General features: G+C 38.6%; 1 protein-coding gene across 1 annotated transcript in view; it reads right to left on the bottom strand.

Annotated features, from left to right (window-relative positions):
• Positions 1 to 499: 499 nt before the first annotated feature.
• Positions 500 to 22,365, bottom strand: part of LOC134536617 (uncharacterized) — a 53,288-nt gene continuing 31,422 nt past the window's right edge. The window contains exons 2-6 of the mRNA XM_063376410.1: positions 16,219 to 16,315; positions 15,987 to 16,067; positions 14,996 to 15,082; positions 13,892 to 14,119; positions 500 to 2,825 (exon numbers count right to left, since the gene is read on the bottom strand). Of these exons, the coding sequence (XP_063232480.1) occupies positions 2,645 to 2,825; positions 13,892 to 14,119; positions 14,996 to 15,082; positions 15,987 to 16,051 (561 nt within the window). The 5' untranslated portion in view covers positions 16,052 to 16,067; positions 16,219 to 16,315 and the 3' untranslated portion in view covers positions 500 to 2,644. The remainder of the gene's footprint in view (positions 2,826 to 13,891; positions 14,120 to 14,995; positions 15,083 to 15,986; positions 16,068 to 16,218; positions 16,316 to 22,365) is intronic.

Here is a 22,365-nt window from a genome sequence, read left to right as displayed (position 1 = left end):
AGTATGTGGTTCAAACTTTTGTTAGGGACTGTAGTTAGGTGGCAGTACCGCCACTGAACACAATGCTTTTAGCTCTAGCATGTATCTCAACGCAACTAGGCTTTAACGACTAACATCCGTAACCATTAAATACGCACATTCCCCCTGACAACCTTTAGTTATTCGTTATATTATTAATTTTATTTCAAAAATTAATTTTTTAATGTAAAATTAAAATATATTTTATATTTTTACTCGTTAATTTTTTACAAAGAATGAAAAATATGTTCTCTATTAGTAAGTTTCTACATACATTATTTATTTTGACTCTTAGTATTGTCACATAATCCAATCTAACACTCTTAGTTGTATGGCGTTACAAAGAACCACTTCTGCAACTGATCTAGCTGGAATTTATTGGGATTTGTTCAGCTAGCTCCACGCATATGTATTCAAACACAGGTCATCTTAGTAGTTTAACGTGCATAGGATATAATTAAAACACCACTGCAACCTCATATTTTGTACTGTAGTTTAAAATATTTATTTCAATATGGTACATAAACCCGTTTATTTTACATTATTTTGTACATACAGTAAAAATTTAATAATTATGTTAATCTACATAATTACTTCAGAATTTATCGTAGGTATTAATAAATAACTGTGCTAAGCATATGAACACTAAAAAAGAGCAACCATAAACAATTTTTAAAAAATAGCAGGTGATAAAAAATATTTTTGAAGGAAAAACATTTTACAACCAATAGAGTAAGTTTAGCGATGCCATCATTACTGGGCAACGGAAGTGAGTAGAGGTATCGGAGGTAATGTGGAGATTGCTCGATGGTGCAGGGTTTTAATAGAAAGCTCTCAAAATTATGGCAGGGGGTGGAGGGGGACCAAAGAATAATGTAGAGAGCAAGACAAATTTTGTTTTTCGTTACCATGTTTGTTACAATCGTGAACATTTATTGTGTATTTTAATAATTAATCTCATCATTCAAGTTAATAAGTGTAAGTTTTCAAATGAAACTTTTTCGCATCCAGTAAAATAGTTGTTTTTCGTCGAAATGTCCGTTACGTTGTCAAACTGTGCAGAATTTATTACACACTAATATTGTCCCTTGCAGGTCGAGTATATACACCCTGGAATGGGTAGCACCGGATTGACAGGACCCCATACGGCGAGGGGAGTGTGTATGCCAGTTCAGCGCGGTACACAGTATGTTTGGGGAAGGGCTGTGATGATATGAGGGAACCCATCCCAGAATCGACACCACCGCAGCTCTCTCAGCTCATACAACAACCCGCAGTGACCCAAAGGCAAGCCCCTCCAGTGAGCACTCAGGGCGCATATCTGAACCTGCCACATCTCTGGGACTCCTCAGAACACCCAGAGAGCCTGTGATCCGTCCGAGGAAAGAAACAAGCAACGACAGGATGAAAAATAAAGCACGCCTGTATGAATGTGGTGAGTACTTATTTCAAAATGGCCCTTCTAAGCCCAACACAATTGTATCAAGTTATGGGCCCAGTTAAATCCAGTGAATATTATGTTATGCTACCTTCATTTTTTTTGTGTGGTGTGAACGAGTAAGATAGTTTAGTTAAAAAAGCTACAATTAAACTAATCAACAAAGTTTTTCATGACAAGTTTTACTAATAAATACTATTCTAGGATATTGCCACGGAAGAGTACCTACACTACAAAATTAGTAGATCTTATAGTTTGTGAACTTAAGTGAGTTTTCGTTTTAGTGAAATTTCCGTGCAGCCTGTTGGTTAGGTCGAGGCGATGACATCATCAGAGCTTAACGAAAGTGTGTAGGGGGCTGAAGCGTGGGAATTTGATGGCATTAAGTTACCATTACATCACACTTGTATATTTGCATACTCACATACTTGCGTACTCGCATTCTAAATCACTTGCATACTTGTTCACACACATACTTGCACACACCCTTACCTCATACTTCTATTTGCATGTTTCACTTGCAACCAGTTGCGGCCCTGGACTTGGCGAGGCCCTGGCAAGAGCATACACATGATTACATTTGGTGAACAGGGGTAGAACCACTTTACCTACTACCAGTTTTCCAAATGTTTCCATTTGCTGATGGGAATGATATTTGTTTTTAGGAATTATGGGGGGGGGGGGCATATGCCCTCTCTCTTTTCCCTTTCGTATGCCTCTGAGCCCTGAGCCAATTACTTTCATGGGCCATGATATTTTGGAGAACAGCCTTGCCGGGAGGCCTGTGGGGTAGAGAATTGCCTCCGGAAGTGAAGGTGCCCCCGGAAATTAGAAAAAAAAAAACCTCTTTGAAGCAACATGTTTTCAATCAACTTTGAACTTAAAATTTTGACTGGAGTTTTCTTAATTTATTTTGACCCGTAATAAAGGGTGGCGCGAGGCCTTGCTTGGCTCTGGATCCACCCCTGCTCGTCAAACATGATGTGGCCTCACACCTATTTATGTTTTGTTCCCCACCAACCCTAGAATTTAGTGACTTAAATGTTTTGAATATCTTATAACTCCACCTTTATGTATTTCAGTGGTAGTGAGGTTACCTTGTGTTCAGGAGATCCATACGTAAGTAACAATGATCACCTCTACATAATGTGTGTAAAGAGTGCGGAGGTGGAGTGGAGAGAGACGTGGCTACAGGGGGTGCTTGTAGTGCTCCATGTCCACGTAGCCCGGGGGCAGCACCAGCTCCGTGTAGGTGGTGGTCTGGCGGAAGCCCTCGGGCGGCGCGCTGCCTCGCACTATGGTCACTGGCTGCATGGCGGGGTAGGGCGGCTCCAGCGGGCCGGCGAAGTCCTCCACCAGCAGGTCTGACCTGCGCACAGCCGAGCCTCGTCACAGTCCCGCAGTCCCACAGCTGAGCCTCGTCAGTCCCGCAGTCCCACAGCCGAGCCTCGTCACACAGTTCCGCAGTCCCACAGTCCAGCAGTCCCGCAGTCCCGCAGTCCCACAGCCGAGCCTCGTCACAGTCCCGCAGTCCCACAGCCGAGCCTCGTCACAGTCCCGCAGTCCCACAGCCGAGCCTCGTCACACAGTCCCACAGTTCCGCAGTCCCGCAGTCCAACAGTCCCGCAGTCCCACAGTCCCGCAGTCCCGCAGTCCCGCAGTCCCGCAGTCCCGCAGTCCCGCAGTCCCACAGTCCCGCAGTCCCACAGTTGCGCAGTCCCGCAGTCCCACAGTATCGCAGTCCCGAAGTCCCGAAGTCTTGCAATCCCACAGTCCCACAGTCTCGCAGTCCCGCAGTCCCACAGTCCCGCAGTCCCGCAGTCCCACAGCCGAGCCTCGTCACACAGTCCCACAGTCCCACAGTCCCGCAGTCCCGCAGTCCCGCAGTCCCGCAGTCCCACAGTTGCGCAGTCCCGCAGTCCCGCAGTCCCACAGTTGCGCAGTCCCGCAGTCCCACAGTATCGCAGTCCCGAAGTCTTGCAATCCCACAGTCTCGCAGTCCCGCAGTCCCGCAGTCCCGCAGTCTCGCAGTCCCGCAGTCCCGCAGTCCCACAGACCCGCAGTCCCGCAGTCTCACAGTTTCGCAGTCCCAAAGTCCCGAAGTCTTGCAATCCCACAGTCTCGCAGTCCCGCAGTCCCGCAGTCCCGCAGTCCCGCAGTCCCGCTGTTCCGCAGACCCGCAGTCCCACGGCCGAGCCTCGTCACACAGTTCCGCAGTCCCACAGTCACGCAGTCCCGCAGTCACGCAGTCCCGCAGTCACGCAGTCTCGCAGGCCCGCAGTCACGCAGTCTCGCAGGCCCGCAGTCACGCAGGCCCGCAGTCACGCAGTCTCGCAGGCCCGCAGTCACGCAGTCTCGCAGGCCCGCAGTCACGCAGTCACGCAGTCCCGCAGTCCCACAGTATCGCAGTCCCGCAGTCACGCATTCCCCCAGTCCCGCAGTAACGCAGTCCCACAGTATCGAAGTCCCGCAGTCCCGCAGTCCCGCAGTCTCGCAGTATCGCAGTATCGCAGTATCGCAGTCCCGCAGTCACGCATTCCCGCTGTCACGCATTCCCGCAGTCACGCATTCCCGCTGTCACGCATTCCCGCAGTATCGCAGTATCGCAGTATCGCAGTCCCGAAGTCCCGCAGTCACGCATTCTCGCAGTCACGCATTCCCGCAGTCACGCATTCCCGCTGTCATGCATTCCCGCTGTCATGCATTCCCGCTGTCACGCATTCCCGCAGTCACGCATTCCCGCAGTCACGCATTCCCGCAGTCCCGCATTCCCGCAGTCCCGCAGTCACGCAGTCACGCAGTCACGCAGTCTCGCAGTCGTGCAGTCCCACAGTGAACCAGTCAACACACATCTTTCAATGGATTAAGTGTTCTGATCCAACAAGCATGTTTGTTCATTTGAAAATAATTTACTAACTGTGAATGTATGTTTGGTGAATGTGGAATGATTTCTCAACCAAAGCTATTTTATTTAACCGCAATAAGTTGTGTTTCGTTAGTGTAGCACTTTTCATACAAGGATCATGTTTGGCGACCGACAAATGTCGCACTGTGCGAGTCAGCATGTAGAAAACATTTTTTTTTTGTTGCGAAAATTAGCTTTCGACAGTATTATATGAACCAAACATAATTTAATTCACAGCTAATACAATTACACTTTGTTCATAAATGACTGTGAGACATTGAACATTCAATAAATAATGTTTTTTTTATAGAAAGTATGATTTAAAACAATAATTGTGCAGTGTGTAAATGCATGGTTTTGAGCAATCTAAGGTGTGAAAATTTTGAATTATTTCAATTATTAAAACGGCCATGAAAACGGCCAGCTCACTACTAAACCTTCCGTAGAACCATTTATCCAACTGACATGGAAACTTCCAAGGAAAATCCCATCTTAACATAATATCTGCTTTAGTGTTTGAAAAATCAAAATTGGCAAGGACCAATATCAAAGCTCGGCTTCACCCCTCATGAAGTAGCTTGGCTTCTGGGTTGTAGCCGCGTCCTTGGCGAATAATTCACCGACGTTTCGGTTGATATTGCAGTCGCCATCATCAGGGAGCAGTTACCCAACTGGCTAACTGGGTAACTGCTCCCTGATGATGGCGACTGCAATGACGACCGAAACGTCAGTGAATTATTCGCCAAGGACGCGACTACAACCCAGAAGTAAAGCTATTTCATAAAAGGGCTGTGAAAGCCTGCGAACATTATTCACCCCACATGTTTTATTATTGCATGTTTCTGAAACTATTTCTGCTGCAGGGATAATGTTACAAATAAAAAGCGCAGGATTACGCAGCCATTTCCTAGAGGTTTTTTTTGGGATTCTGGGTTGTATCTGCATCAAAGACGAAGATTTCACGGATGTTTAGATGCATCTTTAAGTCGTCATCATCAGAGTAGCAGTTCTTAGCAATTATCCTGCTTTTAAATACTCTCGACTGAGAGGGACATGTTTCCTGATTGGCTGAAGCTGTGGGCCAATCAGAGACTGTCTTTCTTTTGGTTGGTTGGTTGGCTGGTTGTTTTGGCCAAACGGAGAAGAATTTTGTGATTGGCTGGGACTGCTGGTCAATTAGTGGTCTGTTCTCTTCTGGTTGGCTGGGCTGTTTGACCAATCAAAAGTGAACTGTCATTTTTTGGCTGCAAAGCTAGGTTTTCAACCAGAAGAGAATAAGCCCCAGCCAATAACAAAAGCCCAGCTTCGATTGGCCAAACCAACGAGCCAACAAAGGAAGAATTGTTTGGCCCACAGCTGCCATCAATTAGCTCACTAATAGTCAGAGGCATATGCAAGGAGAAAATCCTAAGAAAACCTAAATAAATAATAGTTAAAAAAAATAAACTAAAAAACATGCTTTATATAGAAAACCAAACTAAAAAATAGAAAATAAATTTAAATAAATTTGAATTAAGAATAGTGTAAACATTTTTAATAAATATAAATTAAAAATAGTGTATATAAGAAAAAAAAAATTTTTATTAAAAAAAAGCGTGGGTTGCATGTTGTCAATAGTTATAAATATTTTATTGGCATATATGAATAGAAGGATTATCATTTCGATAATGTCTTAAAAAGCACCCCATGCTTTTTTTAAAATAAAATACATGTTTTCTTATATACACTATTATTAATTTATATTTATTATAATTTTTACACTATTAATTCAAATTTATTAAAATTTATTTTCTATCTTTTAGTTTGGTTTTCTATATAAAGTGTGTTTTTTTAGTTTATTAAACTATTATATATTTTCTACTTTTTAGTTTTGTTTATTTATAAAAGTGTGCTTTTTTAATTTTTTAAAACTTATTTGTTCTAATATACTGTAAATTCCGTGATAACTATAAGTAGGTAACTGTAATTATTTTCCAAATTATTAATGTGTACAGCTGTATTGATAGTAAAATCTCGATTTTAGAAGCCATTCAAAGATTTTAACATTATTAATATATAAAGTGAGACTTAATGGTATAAGGTTATTGATGGACAAGTGATATCGACCAGTCTTACTACGTGTTACTTCGTAATCGTATCATTTCATCTAATGCTTCTTTGTTACATTGGGTTTTACCTGTTAGCGTTGAGCAATCAAGTTCTTCAATTCGAATTCCGTCCAAAGATCTTCCACGACTTAGTGCTACATAGGCTTGTCCAGCTGCAAACAGTCGAGAGCCTAGATAAATGATTGCATGATCAACTGTACAGCCTTGCATCTTGTGGACGGTCGATTCCCAACTCAGAATCAATGGCAACATTCGCCTCTCAGCAGTTCCATAGCTGTATTTTGCTGGGAACTGTACCGATATTGGTTTAATTACGTGAACACCATCTGTACCGAAATCGATACGCACTGATGGAATGTTTTCTGCATATAATTGACCCCTGCGAAAATTTGGCCATATAATTTCTGTAATGAAACCCATGTTACCATTCACTAAACTTTTTAACGCGTCAATGTTCGACCTCAACATTACTTTAGCTCCAACGAATATTTTCAATACAATTGGAAGACCTCCTGTTTTATTGATATCACTAGGTATCACAGAATCTAAGTCCTTATTACCTAAATTACGTGTCGCATCAATGAGTTGGTCTTGTGATTTAATTGTATAAATAACTGTTCCTTTTTCTTCAAAACTCTGGAGAACCTTTTCGTTATGTCTAGCAACTTGGTCATTCGTTGGATAGATTCTTAATGATTTCTCAATCGATAACTCATTAGTCGTATCTGTTGACACTTTTCGAAGAAGAATTTCAAGATGCTTCGAAGTCAAATCTCCAAATCTTAGAGCGTTAAGCACATCTATAAATGTCGTGTCTCCTTGTTGACGCATGTTTTGTTTGAGTTCTACAAGGCGGAATAGTTGCCACAAGTGTGTAGCAGGTTTCATGTGTTCTGGTTGTTGAAACATTTGATGTCCTCGAACAGATGGTAATTGCATTAGATCACCAAAAAGCAAAACATTTATCCCTCCAAAACAAGCTATCGGGTTTTTCAGCTGTCGCAAACGAGAGTCGATCATACAAAGCATCTCATAAGGTACCATATAAATTTCGTCTATGAACAAAAAGCCAATGTTTTGCCATAACATATGCATTACTCTCAAATAATTACCAGTAGGAAGTGGCATACTAACAATAACTCCATCTTTTTGTACTGGTAGTTTCAGCAGACGGTGGAGTGTGGACCCACCAACTAACCATGCTGCAACTCCAGTGAGAGCACCAACTTTTACCACCGATTTTCCATAACATCGGTTGACTTAATTTTTCAATAAATTAAACTGGAACGTTTTCCCGGTGCCTACTCCATCGGTTATCAAAATTTTCTCTCTTCTAATATCACCATTAAGCTGATTTTAATACTCTCTGTAATAATAACGAACAATTGTCTTTGATCAATATTAATAGCCTGTTGTGCCCTTTGAAATTGATCATTGCTCATTTCAGTGTCTGGTAATTCTTCTTCAGCTTCAGGATTTATAATCTCAAGAAGAAGTTTTCCTTCCTCTGTGTCAAACTCTGGATGATTTTCAATCCAAATTATCATATGAAGGTGAGGACTGCCACGATTCTGAAATTCAATACACCACCAATGGTCTTTCACTTTTCCGCCAAATACTTCATCATTTTTTTTGATAAATTTCATTAGAGCATTTACTCTAACCATGAAATGTCGGCTCAAAATGACTGGGTACTTTTCGATAAGTTTTTGAGTCTCATATATGTCAAGTGTACTTGGATCTACATCGGGCCTACTATCAGCTATTAACAAGGCCTTCCGTTGATCTAACAAGTTGAAATCATTCGAACTAAATGTTACAAAGTAGATTGGAGCTCCTAAACATCTAAATTGAGCTAATAGCTCATTAAAAGCTGATCTCCAATACGCTGCAGAACCTCTTAAATTTTTCACATAAAGATGGACGTCTTCGATTGCTCCCTCTTGATTAACAATTTTCTTGCCGCATGCTGATATAGTACTTTTAATTCGATAATATTCAAAAAAACGATAAGGCATAAAATATATAGTCGTTACGTTGAAATCTTGTATCACTTCTCAAAATTTTGAAATGAAAGTAGTCTAAAGCTGCAATTTTTTACGGGCCTTTGCTCTTTAAAACCGTTCTTTCCATAGGGAAACAAAAAGTACCAGGAAAATTCTTCTGCTTTAAGTTCATGACCCACGTTTACGATATTGTCTTTCGTTTTGCGGGTAATTTCATTAAGGTTTCGTGAAACCTGTAATTCATCTTCCACATTGGGTTGCATTACATCAATCGGTGCCATCACTGATGTCTGCAATGGAAATTTTTGATGAATTAATTCTTGTTGGGAAGTGATTATTTGGGATGCTGATGGTACCCTCTCGGCACTCTGATGTGTTTCTGTCATTTCAGACTCATCATGTACATCGAAGACTTCAACATCGACGTAATCAATTGTGAACTGTACATTTTTGTTGCCTGTTGTACGTTTACAAATTCTCTCGAGCTCATATAAATTATCGCATTCGATAATGCAAGCTTTCCCATTTGTGTCTTTTGCTCTGGATCCCTTTGGACCACAAGAATAAGAGTTACTGAAGTAATATTTATCATAGTGCATCACTCCGAATGATTGTCCATCTGTATTAGTGTACCTGCACTATGCTCTACGAACAGATTTTTTTAAACCTTGACGAAGGGTGCAACCGAGATTTGTTTGATTTAATTTATCATTCAAGCATCCATAAATACTTGGTACTTCATCAAAATTGATTTGAAATCTTTTGTCGAATGTTACCAGATATTGAAATTTCGCACCAATAAATATCCATCTTCATCAATAGGGTATGCCGCTAAATTTCTCTCTGTTTGAAATCTTATATTGCTGTAGATTTGGTCACCTGTAATCATATTCAGATTAAGGATATTTGTAGACCAATGTTGTGGTGAAAGAATACAGGCCCTTAGGATGTTTGCCAATGCCATCGCACAGCATTGTACGCCTGCAAATCCTAATGTAAATATGGCGTCGTTACCTTGATGCCATGAAGCATGTACGATTCTCGAAAAATCGTTAATTTCCATATAAACACTAGCATCATTTGTAGATTCTTCATTGGTCTCTACAGCAATTTGTACTGGTGCTTCTTCGACTCTTATGATATCACCTTCATTAATTATAACGTTTTGATCGATAGTGACATCTTTGTACAGTGGATTATTTGCAACTAACCAATACAGTGCATCATAAAAGTTTCGTCTAGATATTGAAAACTGTAGTGTTATGTTAATATTTTCAACTATTCCGGCATTGTTTGTGGTTCTTGGCAACATTTTCGGATGGTTTTCGGTAACTTCGAAAATATCTTGAGCGAACAGTACCGCTTGGCTTCGAAAACTGTATTGCCCAAATACGCCACTTAATTTAATGATCTTAACAATTGGAATAATGCGTGAAATCAACTTTTGTTCAGCTTGTGATAACTCCGCAATAACCCCTAGAATAGAGCCTGGATCCAAATTATTCCAATAAGATTTAGATGGTGCAATATTTTTCTTCGAACTCAAATATACTTTGCAACGGTTGCAAACAACTAAACAATTTTCTGTTTTAATTCGTTAGGCAAGTATGGTGCAGTTTCGATATGTACAATCCATTTGGATATTTGATGTTGATAGCAACGTTTGGTGCAAATTTCACATATCTTATCACAAAACGTGTTAATTGACTGCATAAAGCCCGTTACACTGGCTCTACTTAAGAGGCCACTCCAGTGTTTCAGGGGCACTACGCAACCCGCGTTAACCTCATAAGATTCAATGCTATTTTCATTTTGCTTATAACTTATTAACTAATGTAGATTTCGAAATGATGCTTGCTTGATATGTAAGACAACGATGCTCTCATCAAAGCCCCTTTCATCAAAAACGTGCATAAATTATGGTTCAAACCTAGACAATACACTTATGGATATTAGTAAAGATTAGTATAAAACCATAATTTATGCACGTTTTTGAAGAAAGGGGCTTTGATAAGAGCATCGTTGTCTTACATATCAAGCCAGCATCATTTCGAAATCTATATTAGTTAATTAGTTATAAGCAAAATGAAAATAGCATTGAATCTTATGAGGTTAACGCAGGTTGTGTAGTGCCCCTGAAACACTGGAGTGGCCTCTTAATCTTCTGAATTCAGCATTTCGTTGCCGCATTTGCTGCAAACGAAGTTCTCTGGCTTAGTCTGATTCTAAGGCTCGGATCTCAGCCATGGAATGACGCACTTGCTGCAAACGAGCTGCTCTGGCTTCCTCTGACTGTTTGGCTCTTTAATTTCTCATATAGAGCGTTCTTTTCTTCTTTGTCTCTTCTAATTCCTCGCTTGAGAGTCTTGACGTTCGTTTTATTGATAGTTGTCTTCTTTTCTCTAATGTCCTTTTTTCTGTGTTTTATTAAATTTATTTTTGTTTTTTCTTTCCATGATGTTCCCACGAGCAATGGACAATTAAATGCCCCCCCCCCCCCCCCCCTAGAGGTCCGAATAGGAGGGTAAGGCATTTATACAACAGGGTGTGGCCCGCTTCCCTGAGGTTGACGCTGACATAACATTTTTAGTCACCCTCTTGCCATTCATCCATCGGCACATTTCTCACCAATATTGGATTGGGTGAATATTCAAGTAAAACTATAGTACTCTACAAGAAAAAATTTCATCGTCCACCATATATGGCCGTGACGGTAAAATTTTCTTATTGCTGTTTACTGAGCACCAATAATCTACTCTCCTATATAAATATGAGCAACGGACGAACATAGACACGGCGATATGATTAAACACAATCACAGAGACGGTGGCGGACTCTTCGTGGCCGGTGAAATCTGAGTTATATGCGCAAACACTGCTGCAAACTCTAATGCGCATACCTAGTCGAGTGCCGCGGTTGAAGCACAGAACCACTTACATGATTATATACATATGTGTGTGTAAGTGTGCGGGGCGTTTCTGCGGTACCACTAATCTTTTATCAAAACTATTTTTTTCTTAACCATTTTGATTTTGGAGTTTATTGAAATCTACTCCCTAAGAGTCAATTTTCATCTAAAGAATCTTATATGAATATTTTATAAGGAATCAAGTTTTTTCAAGCGTTAATAAAAAATGAATTTGATTTTATTAACGCTTGAAAGCATGGGGTGCTTATTAAGATATTATCAAAATGATAATCCTTCTACTCATATCTGTCAATAAAATAATTATAACTATTGACACCATGCACCCCACGCTTTTTTTAAAATAAAATACATTTTTTTATTTTTTATTTGGATTTTCTATAAAAACGTGTTTTTTTTAGTTTTTTTTAAACTATTATTTATTTTTAAAGTGATACTTCTTTATCGACGTGGGAAAGAAATTTTATGACAATGTAAAAAAAAATTGAAAGTTATTACATCAATTAACTATTAAAGTCGATTTTTTATAGATATTGGCCGCAGTTCAGGTAAAATCGATAAATATTGTTTTATATTAGAACTCGTGAAACGTACGAAACTACCTGACTTTTCTGACGAGTAGCCATATGCTTGTCTCAATGAATACATCATGTATGTTTCTATAGGTGGCTAAATTTTTTAAAGTGAACTTGTTTATCTAGGTATGAAATAAATTTTATAACAATGTAAACAAACTTGATAGTTATTGCATCAATTAACTATTAAAGTAAATTTTGAATAGATATTGACTGCAGTTAAAATAAAATCGATAAATATTGTTTTATATCAGAACTCGTATAACGTACGAAACTACCTAACTTTTCTGACGAGTAATCATATGCTTGTCTCAATTAATAGATCATGTATGTCTCTAGATGTGGCTCAATTTTTTATTTATTACATCACTTTACTATTAAAGTGAATTTGAGTAGATATTGGTTGCTTCTAAAGTAAATATCCAATATAGCGTGTTGAAGAACTACAGTACTCAATAATTTCAATATCCTGCTATGAAAATCAATGATTTCCAATACATTCGGGAAGTCATTGAAGTTTATTCTAAGTCAGTAACGTATCCGAGAAATTAGGGATTCGGGCGCCTGCTGCCTCCCTTGGATAAGATAGCCGGTTCTCAGGTTACCTCTCCGAAAATTTCATCTTTATCAGAGTCGGTAACTTATCCGAGAAATAGGTGATCGGCGCGCCTGGTAGTTTCCCTTCTTGGTCTTGACGTAAAAACTCCAGGTCTCAGGAAAGCAAAAAATCGCTAATCCAGATTATCCTAGTAAGGATAACGGGTCTAACTGTTTAAAATATTAAATTGTCATCGGTCCTTAATAAGTATGCCAAATTTCGAGTTAATCCGACGTTTTGAAGGGGGTCCAAATCATGCTCAAAGTTTTCGTTACATACTAACATACATATGAAGCTAATAAATAAAAGCGTATTAATAAAAAGCACCTTAGGCTTTTTTTAAAATAAAATACTTTTTTCTTATTTATACTATTATTAATTTTTATTTAATAAAAATTTTCACACTATTCTTAATTAAAACTTATTAAATTTTTTTATTTGTTATGATTTATATTTATTAGTTTTTTTATAGGAAGTATGGTTTTTTAGTTTTTTGAACTATTAATTATTTTCTACTATTTAGGTGGTTTATTTATAAAAGCGTATTTTTTTTAGTTTTTTAAACTATTATTTTTATTAGAACAAAATTAATAGGTAACAAAATCACCATACATTACAACAGCAAACAAGGCTATTTCCTCAAAAATTGTAAATTTAAATTCCTGCTTATTTTGTTGAACTGAAAATTCTCTTTGGTATTCGGAAATTTGTTAATATTAGAGAAATCGGCTAAAGATAATGGTAGGAAATTAATTTTAACATCAATTCCTGCCTTATCGACTATAGATGAAAATTATATAAATTGACAAAAAATTTTTTTTTGCAAATTTAATAATGGAATAATCTTATCAAATTAGTGTATTGTCATCGGTCTTCGATAAATATACAAAGTTTGAATGAAATCTGGCCGTTTAAAGTGGGTCAAAATCGCACCCAAAGGAGTCGGTTACAAACACACAAACAAACATACAGGTGAAGCTAATATTAAGCGTGTAAAAAATGTATCACTTCCACCAACAAAAGGAGATAATTTGAAAGCAAACAGCTGCCAAACAGGTAATATCCCCCACAAAACAATTGGTGCGAAATGAAATGTTGCATATGTTTCGGCTACTAATCACATTATTATATTTATACAGCTGGTAATGCACATTAAAAAAATTTTTATATTAATATTTTTGACATAGCATATTTCTTCCCAAAATACTTGAATAAAAATCATTGTTGCGTGTGTGAACAAGCCTCGTGCAACATTGATTCTCGGCAGAGTTGGAAATGGTGAGCAAGAGGCGGGGGCGGGCGCGAAGGCGGACTCACGTGCCGATGAAGGCCGTGGCGCGCACGGGCTCCTGCAGCGCGCCCTTCTGCGCGAAGTGCGGCTGGATGATGCCCCCGGGCCCGCTGACGGCGCTGATGGCGGGCGCGCCGGGCGGCGAGGTCAGGTTGTGGATGCGGATCAGGTTGTGCTGCTTGCGCTTGCACGACGTCAGCAGGAACGACGCGGCGGACGTCAGCACGAACAGGAAGATCAGCGTCACCCCGAACCTGTCACATAGCGGAACAAGGAGCACTGAGTATCATTGCTGGGGTGAAGAAATAGGAACTTTGCCGCTGATTGGTCTGTTTACAACAAAAAAAGATAACCCCTAATATCATATCACCATGGATGCTCTTAGAGTATCATGCTTAGCAGATATGATTTTGTTTTATGTTACAGGCCCCAGTGTTGCAAATGCAGATAGACTTAGCCATATTCCTAGGTCCACACCTGATGTTGAGACACCAGCCCCAATAGAAATTATTCTTCTGGAAGAATTAGTTATAACATGAAGAGCTAATTCGATTGCAGACATGATGCAAACAGATACAGTTCTGTAACGAGTTAGTAAGTGGGTATGTAAGGGGAGCCAAATGAAAAGCAAGAAGGAGAGAAAATATTCCAATTCTCAGAAGACAGCAAGAGCTGACCATTTACAGAGAATGTCTCGTGTGGTCATTCCACCAGGGGTTCGGAATCACATATTCAAAAGACTCTGCATGTTAGTCATGAAGAGACTGTCCTTACAAAGACACTGGCTCGCAGCTATGTTTGGTGGTTTGGACTATACAAGGATGTGGAAAGAATTGTTTGTCAGTGAGACTTGTCAGGCATCACGCCATGCACCACCTAAGGCACCGAATCATTTTGGTGAGTGGACAAAACAGCCTTGATTATGCCTCCATGCTGATTTAGCAGGCTCTATCCAAGGACAGGTTTTCCTTATGGTAGTAGCTTGGCTTCTGGGTTGTAGCCGCGTCCTTGGCGAATAATTCACCGACGTTTCGGTCGACATTGCAGTCGCCATCGTCAGGGATCAGTAGGTAACTATAGTAGGCGTGGTGACAATAGCAGTGTGCGCGCTAGTCTTGGGGGCGACGTACCAGAAGTACCAGGTCTCCCAGAGCTCCCGGTGGTCCTTGTTGACGATGCAGCAGTTGCCGAAGCAGCAGTCTCTGTTGAAGCGGCACCTGCAGTGCGCCACACGACATTACCCTTCATCAGACACTGGGAAACTGCCTTCGGATAGTTGTTACTCTTTTGACAAATTACCATTCACAACAGTATGTTACCAAATGTACTGAAAGATCGCAGAATGTTTCAAGAACTAGGAATAATTAATTTTACTATGGTTTTTACAAAGTTGTGGTCCATAGTTCTTTGTACTACTATTTAAAAATGATCTGGAAATATTTTAATGGATCGCTTACAATAGGTAGTCTTTACATGTAAATTCGCCTAAAAGGAACAGGCACAAGTTTTACCATGATTTAAAGTTTGATTCCAAATGGAATGTACAGGCGGTGTGGTTTTATCAAGGTTATATAAATATATTTCGAATACTTTTAAACGATAGACATGCAATTGGCATGCGAAATCACTATAAAAAATAAAACACGATATGCATAGGCCAACATAATGTATGCTATGCATATTACATTACCCTTTTGTGATTTAAAATCTGAATTTTTGTTATGAATGAAAACTTATACTGACCTGCCATTCAAGTGTGTATATAGCTTTACTTAAAGATGTTTCAATAATTGCACTTTTTTCATAATGTTGCAAAATTAGCATCAGCCTGCAATGTGATCAGCAAAGCCACGGCTAGTAAGCTACTAATGTATAACATTTTATAACTTAGTGGTAATTTATGTGTTACTGCAGTATGTCAATGAAATTGTAAGTTTTGAAGTGTTTTCTTAAAACAAAGCATTAGTGTATACATGATTAATTAAGAGTTATTAATATTTCTTTTTGCTATATGTCGCCTTTTATACATATGGTTTTAAAATAACCACACTTATTCAGCTAAATTTAAGACACTTTAAAGTATGTCTCTTAAATGAGAGTTACACAAGAAGATACACTTACTGCACTGGTAGGCTGGAGTTGTAGATGAACTGGTACTGGTCACATTCGATTATCACATACCCCATGAAAAACACATCGGGCCTGAGAATAGAATTGCAATTTCATGAGTTGAAATATTGCATAGCTTATTGTTACACGATGGTATAAAATCACAAGTAATACTGGTAAGATTTTATGTTAAATTATATATTTTTTTAACCAAAATGACATGTTAATGCATAGGTTTACTTACCTACATAAAGCAAAATAGAGATCTCACGAGTGGCCATAGAGTAAGAAATTCCTCCTCAGAGATGTGAAAGAAGATTCAAAAGCTTGCAATCATAGCCCTGGAAATCAAAATAAAAATTTCAGTCAATGAAAATAGCTCAACATTTAGCAATAGCCATAGAAATCACAACACATAACAATCGGTACCTGTTTTTTCAAAGCAGAAATGTTTACTCTAAAAATAATAACATTGGCATCTGAAGTAACGTAGACTAGCCAGAACCAGGGAGGTTGTATTGAGAAAAAACATGTGGAGAAGCCACGCTGCCGGGCGATAGCAGGCTGGTTGAAGCCCCGGAGGCATATTTCCGACTCGCCGACGCTCTCATTGGCCACACTTCTGGCGGGAGAAAGGGAAGGAGTAGGGTTGAAGGTTGAAGGGGATCGAGTAGAGGCAAACCGACACGGCAGAGAGAATATAACAATACAATGTATATACATTGTATTACACATTGTGTGATATATAGTGTAGTGATTTATAATTTCGTTTAAATGTTCGAGTAAACATTGTGGTTAGTGCATAACTTCAGAGAAGCCACCATGTAAGTGTATTTATCTGTTTACTGTAGAAGAGAGCCATTGTAATATTTTTTCATGTTGTGACCATGTGTGGTCACGAGACATTAATTTATGACCCTGCACCACAAAACATTTAAGGACATGAAGAAGCTTACCTTTCATGTTGATGTGTAGGAATAAACTGACCTCTTGTGACGTCACGACTCATAGATAGGCTACGTCTATGTGCGGCAGAAGACAGTGCACTTTCAAACAAAATACCATAGACAAAGTGGAGACTTCATTTCTACACAACATCGAATTCGGTGTTACCAACTCCGGATTTAGCAAGAAGAATAAATCCCGGAAATTGGTTGTTTATCGATTATGTGAACTGGTATGAAGATCCTTCTAGAGCATTCGAAAATCATCTCTATTAATCCCGAGATTTGGTGTGGCAATAGGGGGAAGGGGGGGGGGGGTGAGAAATGGGTACATAAGCTCGGAATTTTGACCAGTTAACTATGGAGCAGCAGGACCATCACCCACATCATCATGAGGCATTAGAGAGAGAGAGAGAGAGAGAGAGAGAGAGAGATAGAGAGAGAGATAGAGAGAGAGATAGAGAGAGAGATAGAGAGAGAGATAGAGAGAGAGAGAGAGAGAGAGAGAGAGAGAGATATTGACAGAAGGCAAGGTGTTTTGGAGAGCTAAGTATGAGTGTTGTAATTATTTGTTATGATATGGCCAGTAGAGTTTAAAGTTTTGATAATTATGAAAATAACTTTGAGTAGTAACCATTGGACTTGTGTTTTGTGCGAATATGATGCACCTGTTTAAACTTAGTGTTTCTTTAGGTGTTCATAATGTGGATTGGCACTTGGTAAAATTTGCTGCACCTCCTGTTCATTTTGTTTGTTGTTGGCGGCCATATTGCTTTCAATAATTTATTTTAGCTCTACATTTTCCTTACGAGTTGTAATAGTTTATGTTTGGTCTAAAGACATGAAGCATAATAAATGTTGGCTTTTCCAGCCTAGAGTTTGAAAAAAACCAAAGAAAGCATTAAAGTCAGATATATTTATTGTGTGTAAATTATAAAATATTTGTTATTTATGAGATCTAACTATTTTTGTACTATTTATGAGATATATCTAGTCAATTATAAAATATTTGTGATATATTTATGAGATCTAACTATTTTTGTACTATTTATGAGATATAAAGATTAACAATAAACTTGGAAAATATATTTGTGTTCGGTCAATGTTTTTGCCACCTAACATTTTTCAGCATAGGTTTTGATTTTGGTTTTGATTTTGAATTTCATATGCAGGTTAGGCCCCATCTGGGCAAGTGTTACCTTGTGGAAGGAAACAAGAGTATGTGCTTGCAGTGGGAGTTGGGACTCTGATGGGGCCCGGCCTCAATGTGGATAATGTAAATACAGTGTATCAATATAAAATTAAAGTATTTAATATGGTAACGTGTTATAAGTACTACCAATTTATTATAATCAATAACAACAATCATGAAATTTAACTATGTGTTATGTTTTACTATCAAAACCCAACTTGTCTAAAATGTGTTTCATACAAAACTCAACATTTCCATATTCGTTTGTTTTGTTACAACAAAACCTGACATGCCCATATTTGTTTCTTAATTATCTACCAAACTAAATAGTGTATCAACTTGTTACTAACCTTACATTAATACGCAATTCAAGCACAATTTATGCTTGTTACAAAAGTTTTACTAATGTTTTGCTATGAGTTACAGGTTTTCCATCATTATCTCAAAACCATTTAAGGTGGACTTATCAAGTTTTGCACGAAAACTCCTCATGTATCATATGTTAATGTAATGGTTTTCCTAGTAATCTTGCATCGTTGTAATGTGCCACTGCTAAATAATGACGTACTTCATAAGGACTTTACCTACATATATTATGCATACTGCATATGAAGGAAAGGGCTTGTGCGTGACTGGTCTGTTTAGCGGTGACGGTCTCCAGCCCATGCAAAAACCACAGAGAGCTTCGTTGCAAGCTTTATGTCTAAGTTTCTAACAAGCTGTTTTAAGTATTTAGCAGGTGAGCAGATGCTGAGATGGAGATCTGGTGTGATGGAAGCCAGAGGGACGGGGCTTACGTTCGCGAGAGAGGAAGAAAGATACGTACTACTACTACTACGACTACTACTACTACTACTACTACTACTACTACTACTACTACTACTACTACTACTACTACTACTACCTTTGCTTCTACATGCGAAAAACAAAATATTTGACATGTATATTTCTGTCACAATATATTCATTAAACGGAATCGTGAATTTTATTCATTTACCTTGTTATTAAAAAAATGAAGTATATTAAAAAAAGTAATTAAACATGTCCTTTTTTTACTAATTTTTTTAGAGCTGGGCGAACCTCAGTTCTCTGGTTTCGAATCGAGCCGAACCGAACCTCATACAGAAATAATTGTTTTGAATTAAAATGAACCGATGACCAGCATTTTTGTCTTTAAATGAATGGTGAGAAAGAAAGGTTTTCCAGCTATATGTAAAATTAAAACATTATACTGCTTAACTTTATTAAAACATTCCAAACATTTTATAAGTTTATGGAATAAATCATGAAGGAAAGAAAACAGTTTAGAGAAAATCATTTTGCATTTAATTTCTTTATATATATATACACACACATATATATACATATATACACACACACATATATACATATATATACACACACACACTTTTAATTATTCATGAAGAAGTTCCATCTAAATTTCAAAAAGACTATCTTTCTTTTTTAGTGTACACTAACCTTCATTAAAAAAAATACAATATTATAAAGATGACGAACATTCAGCATAAGGCCACATAACATATTTTTGTGGTAGACATAACCTAACATTTTTAAAAAGAAAAACTTTTTAATAGGACATTAAAAAAAGTCGCAGGTGAATTAAGTTACCTATCTACATTACAAAATTTAAGTGGTGAGATAGTGAAAGTTCAGTGTACAAAACAGGGCCACATTATAATCTAAATTCAACATTACTGGAACATTGTCACATTTTATACAATAGGCCTACTTATAAATTGTCATGAAGAAAAACAAGTCTTTTTACGTGCGGGGAACTAAGCGAGCCTCGTCTAGATGTAACAATAGTGCCATCTTTTGAAAAAAGTCTCTCGCTGCTTGCAGATGTTGCAGGAATTGCTAGAAACGTTTTTGCAGCTACATACAAATGTGGAAAATTGTCTTTATTTTCACTCTACCAGGTACAAGGATTTTCAGTTCTGTTTACTGTTGGTTTCTTTAAGTACTTGTCAATTTCTTTTTCTAATGTGTTTGCAGCACACTTACTCATACTGCAGCTTGCTGTAACACACTTTTCAAATGCTTTCCAAATTGAGTAGGGTTTTGCTTGTGGAAAAACTTTTGGTAATGGAGATGATGGTGGTGTAATGTCCCCTCTTACCTGGACTTTAAGTTCTTGCAGAAGCATTGCTTTTCCATGTTGCAGCTCATGCTCTTCCAAAATCAAGCCCTTAAATCTGGGATCCAGCAGCTTAGCCGGCAGGTATGATGGAAAGCGGCACATAATTGCTTTTAACAAATTCTTTCCATAAACAACACCAAAACCTGACCTTTCTGGTGTTGTTAAGTCCGGCAAAGTACCCTGAATGCTGCTGATAGGGATCATCATTGAAAGGGTGGGCATATCTTTTCTGCAAAGCTCTTTTGTTGCTTCTTGAATTGGACCCAGGATTTCCACGAGACCAATTTCAGTATCCCATTCATTTAATTAAGTTTAAACTCTCTATTTTGCCAGATTTTGCAAGTTCTGCCGATACTGCTGCTCTTTGCTCAACAAGGCTGGCAAGCATGTAGAACTCAGAGTTACACCTTGTCGCTACCATTGTTTTCAGTTTTTTGCAGGGCAAATTCAACTGCTCCTGAAATGTTCGAAGTCTGGCTAAAGCTTGAGTGCTTAAATTATAGTGACCAACAATACATTTTGCTTTCTTCAGTACTGAACTCAAACTACTTTGAGTGCTATGGGCATCATGTACAGCGAGTTGTAGTGAATGAGCTGCACATGTTGAAGATCTTAACAGGTATTAAGTAATCATTGGTATTATTGGCATTACTCTGATGTACTTATTACTTTGTTTACACAACTCTCATCTTTATTCCACATTCTCAAATAAAACAACAACGACTGGCTAGCCTCTCACGTCCGCCAACCGTCTCTTCCAACATTCCCACTAGTCATTACCAACTCCTACAACACCTTCCCCTTTTCACATTGTTTCAATGAAGCGTGTTGGTTGTCTGCTTACTTTCACACTGCGCGTCTTTCGCACTGTCTCCTGCCTCCTCTTCCTCTCATCACCCCCTGTCTGGACCTCTGGAAATCCCCTGAATGTGCGTATTTTGGATGGCTGATACCATATTTTTGGCATTGTCAGTCACTACAAAAATTGCAACTGTTGAAGGAATTTTCCAGCTGCTGAACATACCTTCCAGTTTTGTTTTTATGTTCAGGCCAGTGTGACTTCCAAGGAAAAAGCTGCACTCTAAAGTCTGATTGGTAATTTTCATTTCTGGGGACATGTAATGTGCAGTAAGTGACACATAAGGATCTTGCGCAGCAGATGTCCAACAATCCACCGTGACAGAAACAGATTCAACACCCTTTGTTAAGTCTGCAGCCAATCTCTCTTCCACTTTTTGTCTTGTGTGGTCAAATAGGTCTGGTATGACCCTGCGTGAAAATGTACTTCTAGATCGCATTATATACTTTGGTTCGAGAAGATGAACAAGATCTCTGAAGCCTTTATCATACACAACCGAAAAAGGCTGATAGTCTGTAGCTATCATTACACCTATCTGTTTTGTTATTGCCTTGGAACGAGCACTGTTGGAAGGCAAACTTGTATTTAGCATGGTGCTGAGGGTTTGTTGTCCACATGTGTCTTTTGCAGCAGATTTTTGTGCCAGAATACTTTGACTGGCTTTCAAATACTCACTTTTGATGAGCGGATGTTGATCCACATGTCTTGTAAGGGTAGATGTAGTTCCTGTAGGTGTACACAACACTTTCTTACATGTGTTGCAAATTCCTACTTGTGAAAAATATTCCCAAGGACGCACATCTTTCACATTCAACAAATTATTCTGCTTTCGACATGTTTCATGATTAGCAAGATGTTGCTTCAGAATAGTGTCAGTAGAATTCTGAACCAATATATGGCATGTTTTGCATCTGGCGGCCTGAGTATAATATTTCCACAGAACAGACCTGGAACTATTGCTCCTAATATCAGTTTGGTCAGAATAATTACGCTGCACTTGTAAATTACCTGACAATTGTGATGGCGTTGATGGAATATCGGGGAAAAACCCGCTGACTGCAGTTGCTGTTTTCTTGGAAGAATGCTACTCGCCAGAAGAAACTTTAGACATTTTTTGGGGTGGTTCTGGGTCATCTGGGACGTCATTATCTTTTCTCCATTTGGAAAACTTAAACGATGTAAGCCTGCTCATCGCAAATCACTTAAGAACAATAATATTGTAAACGAAACGTAAG

This window comes from Bacillus rossius, chromosome 11 (assembly GCF_032445375.1).
Source record: "Bacillus rossius redtenbacheri isolate Brsri chromosome 11, Brsri_v3, whole genome shotgun sequence".
In the NCBI taxonomy this organism is placed as follows: Eukaryota; Metazoa; Arthropoda; class Insecta; order Phasmatodea; family Bacillidae; genus Bacillus; species Bacillus rossius.
This window is presented reverse-complemented; position numbering and strand designations above follow the sequence as displayed.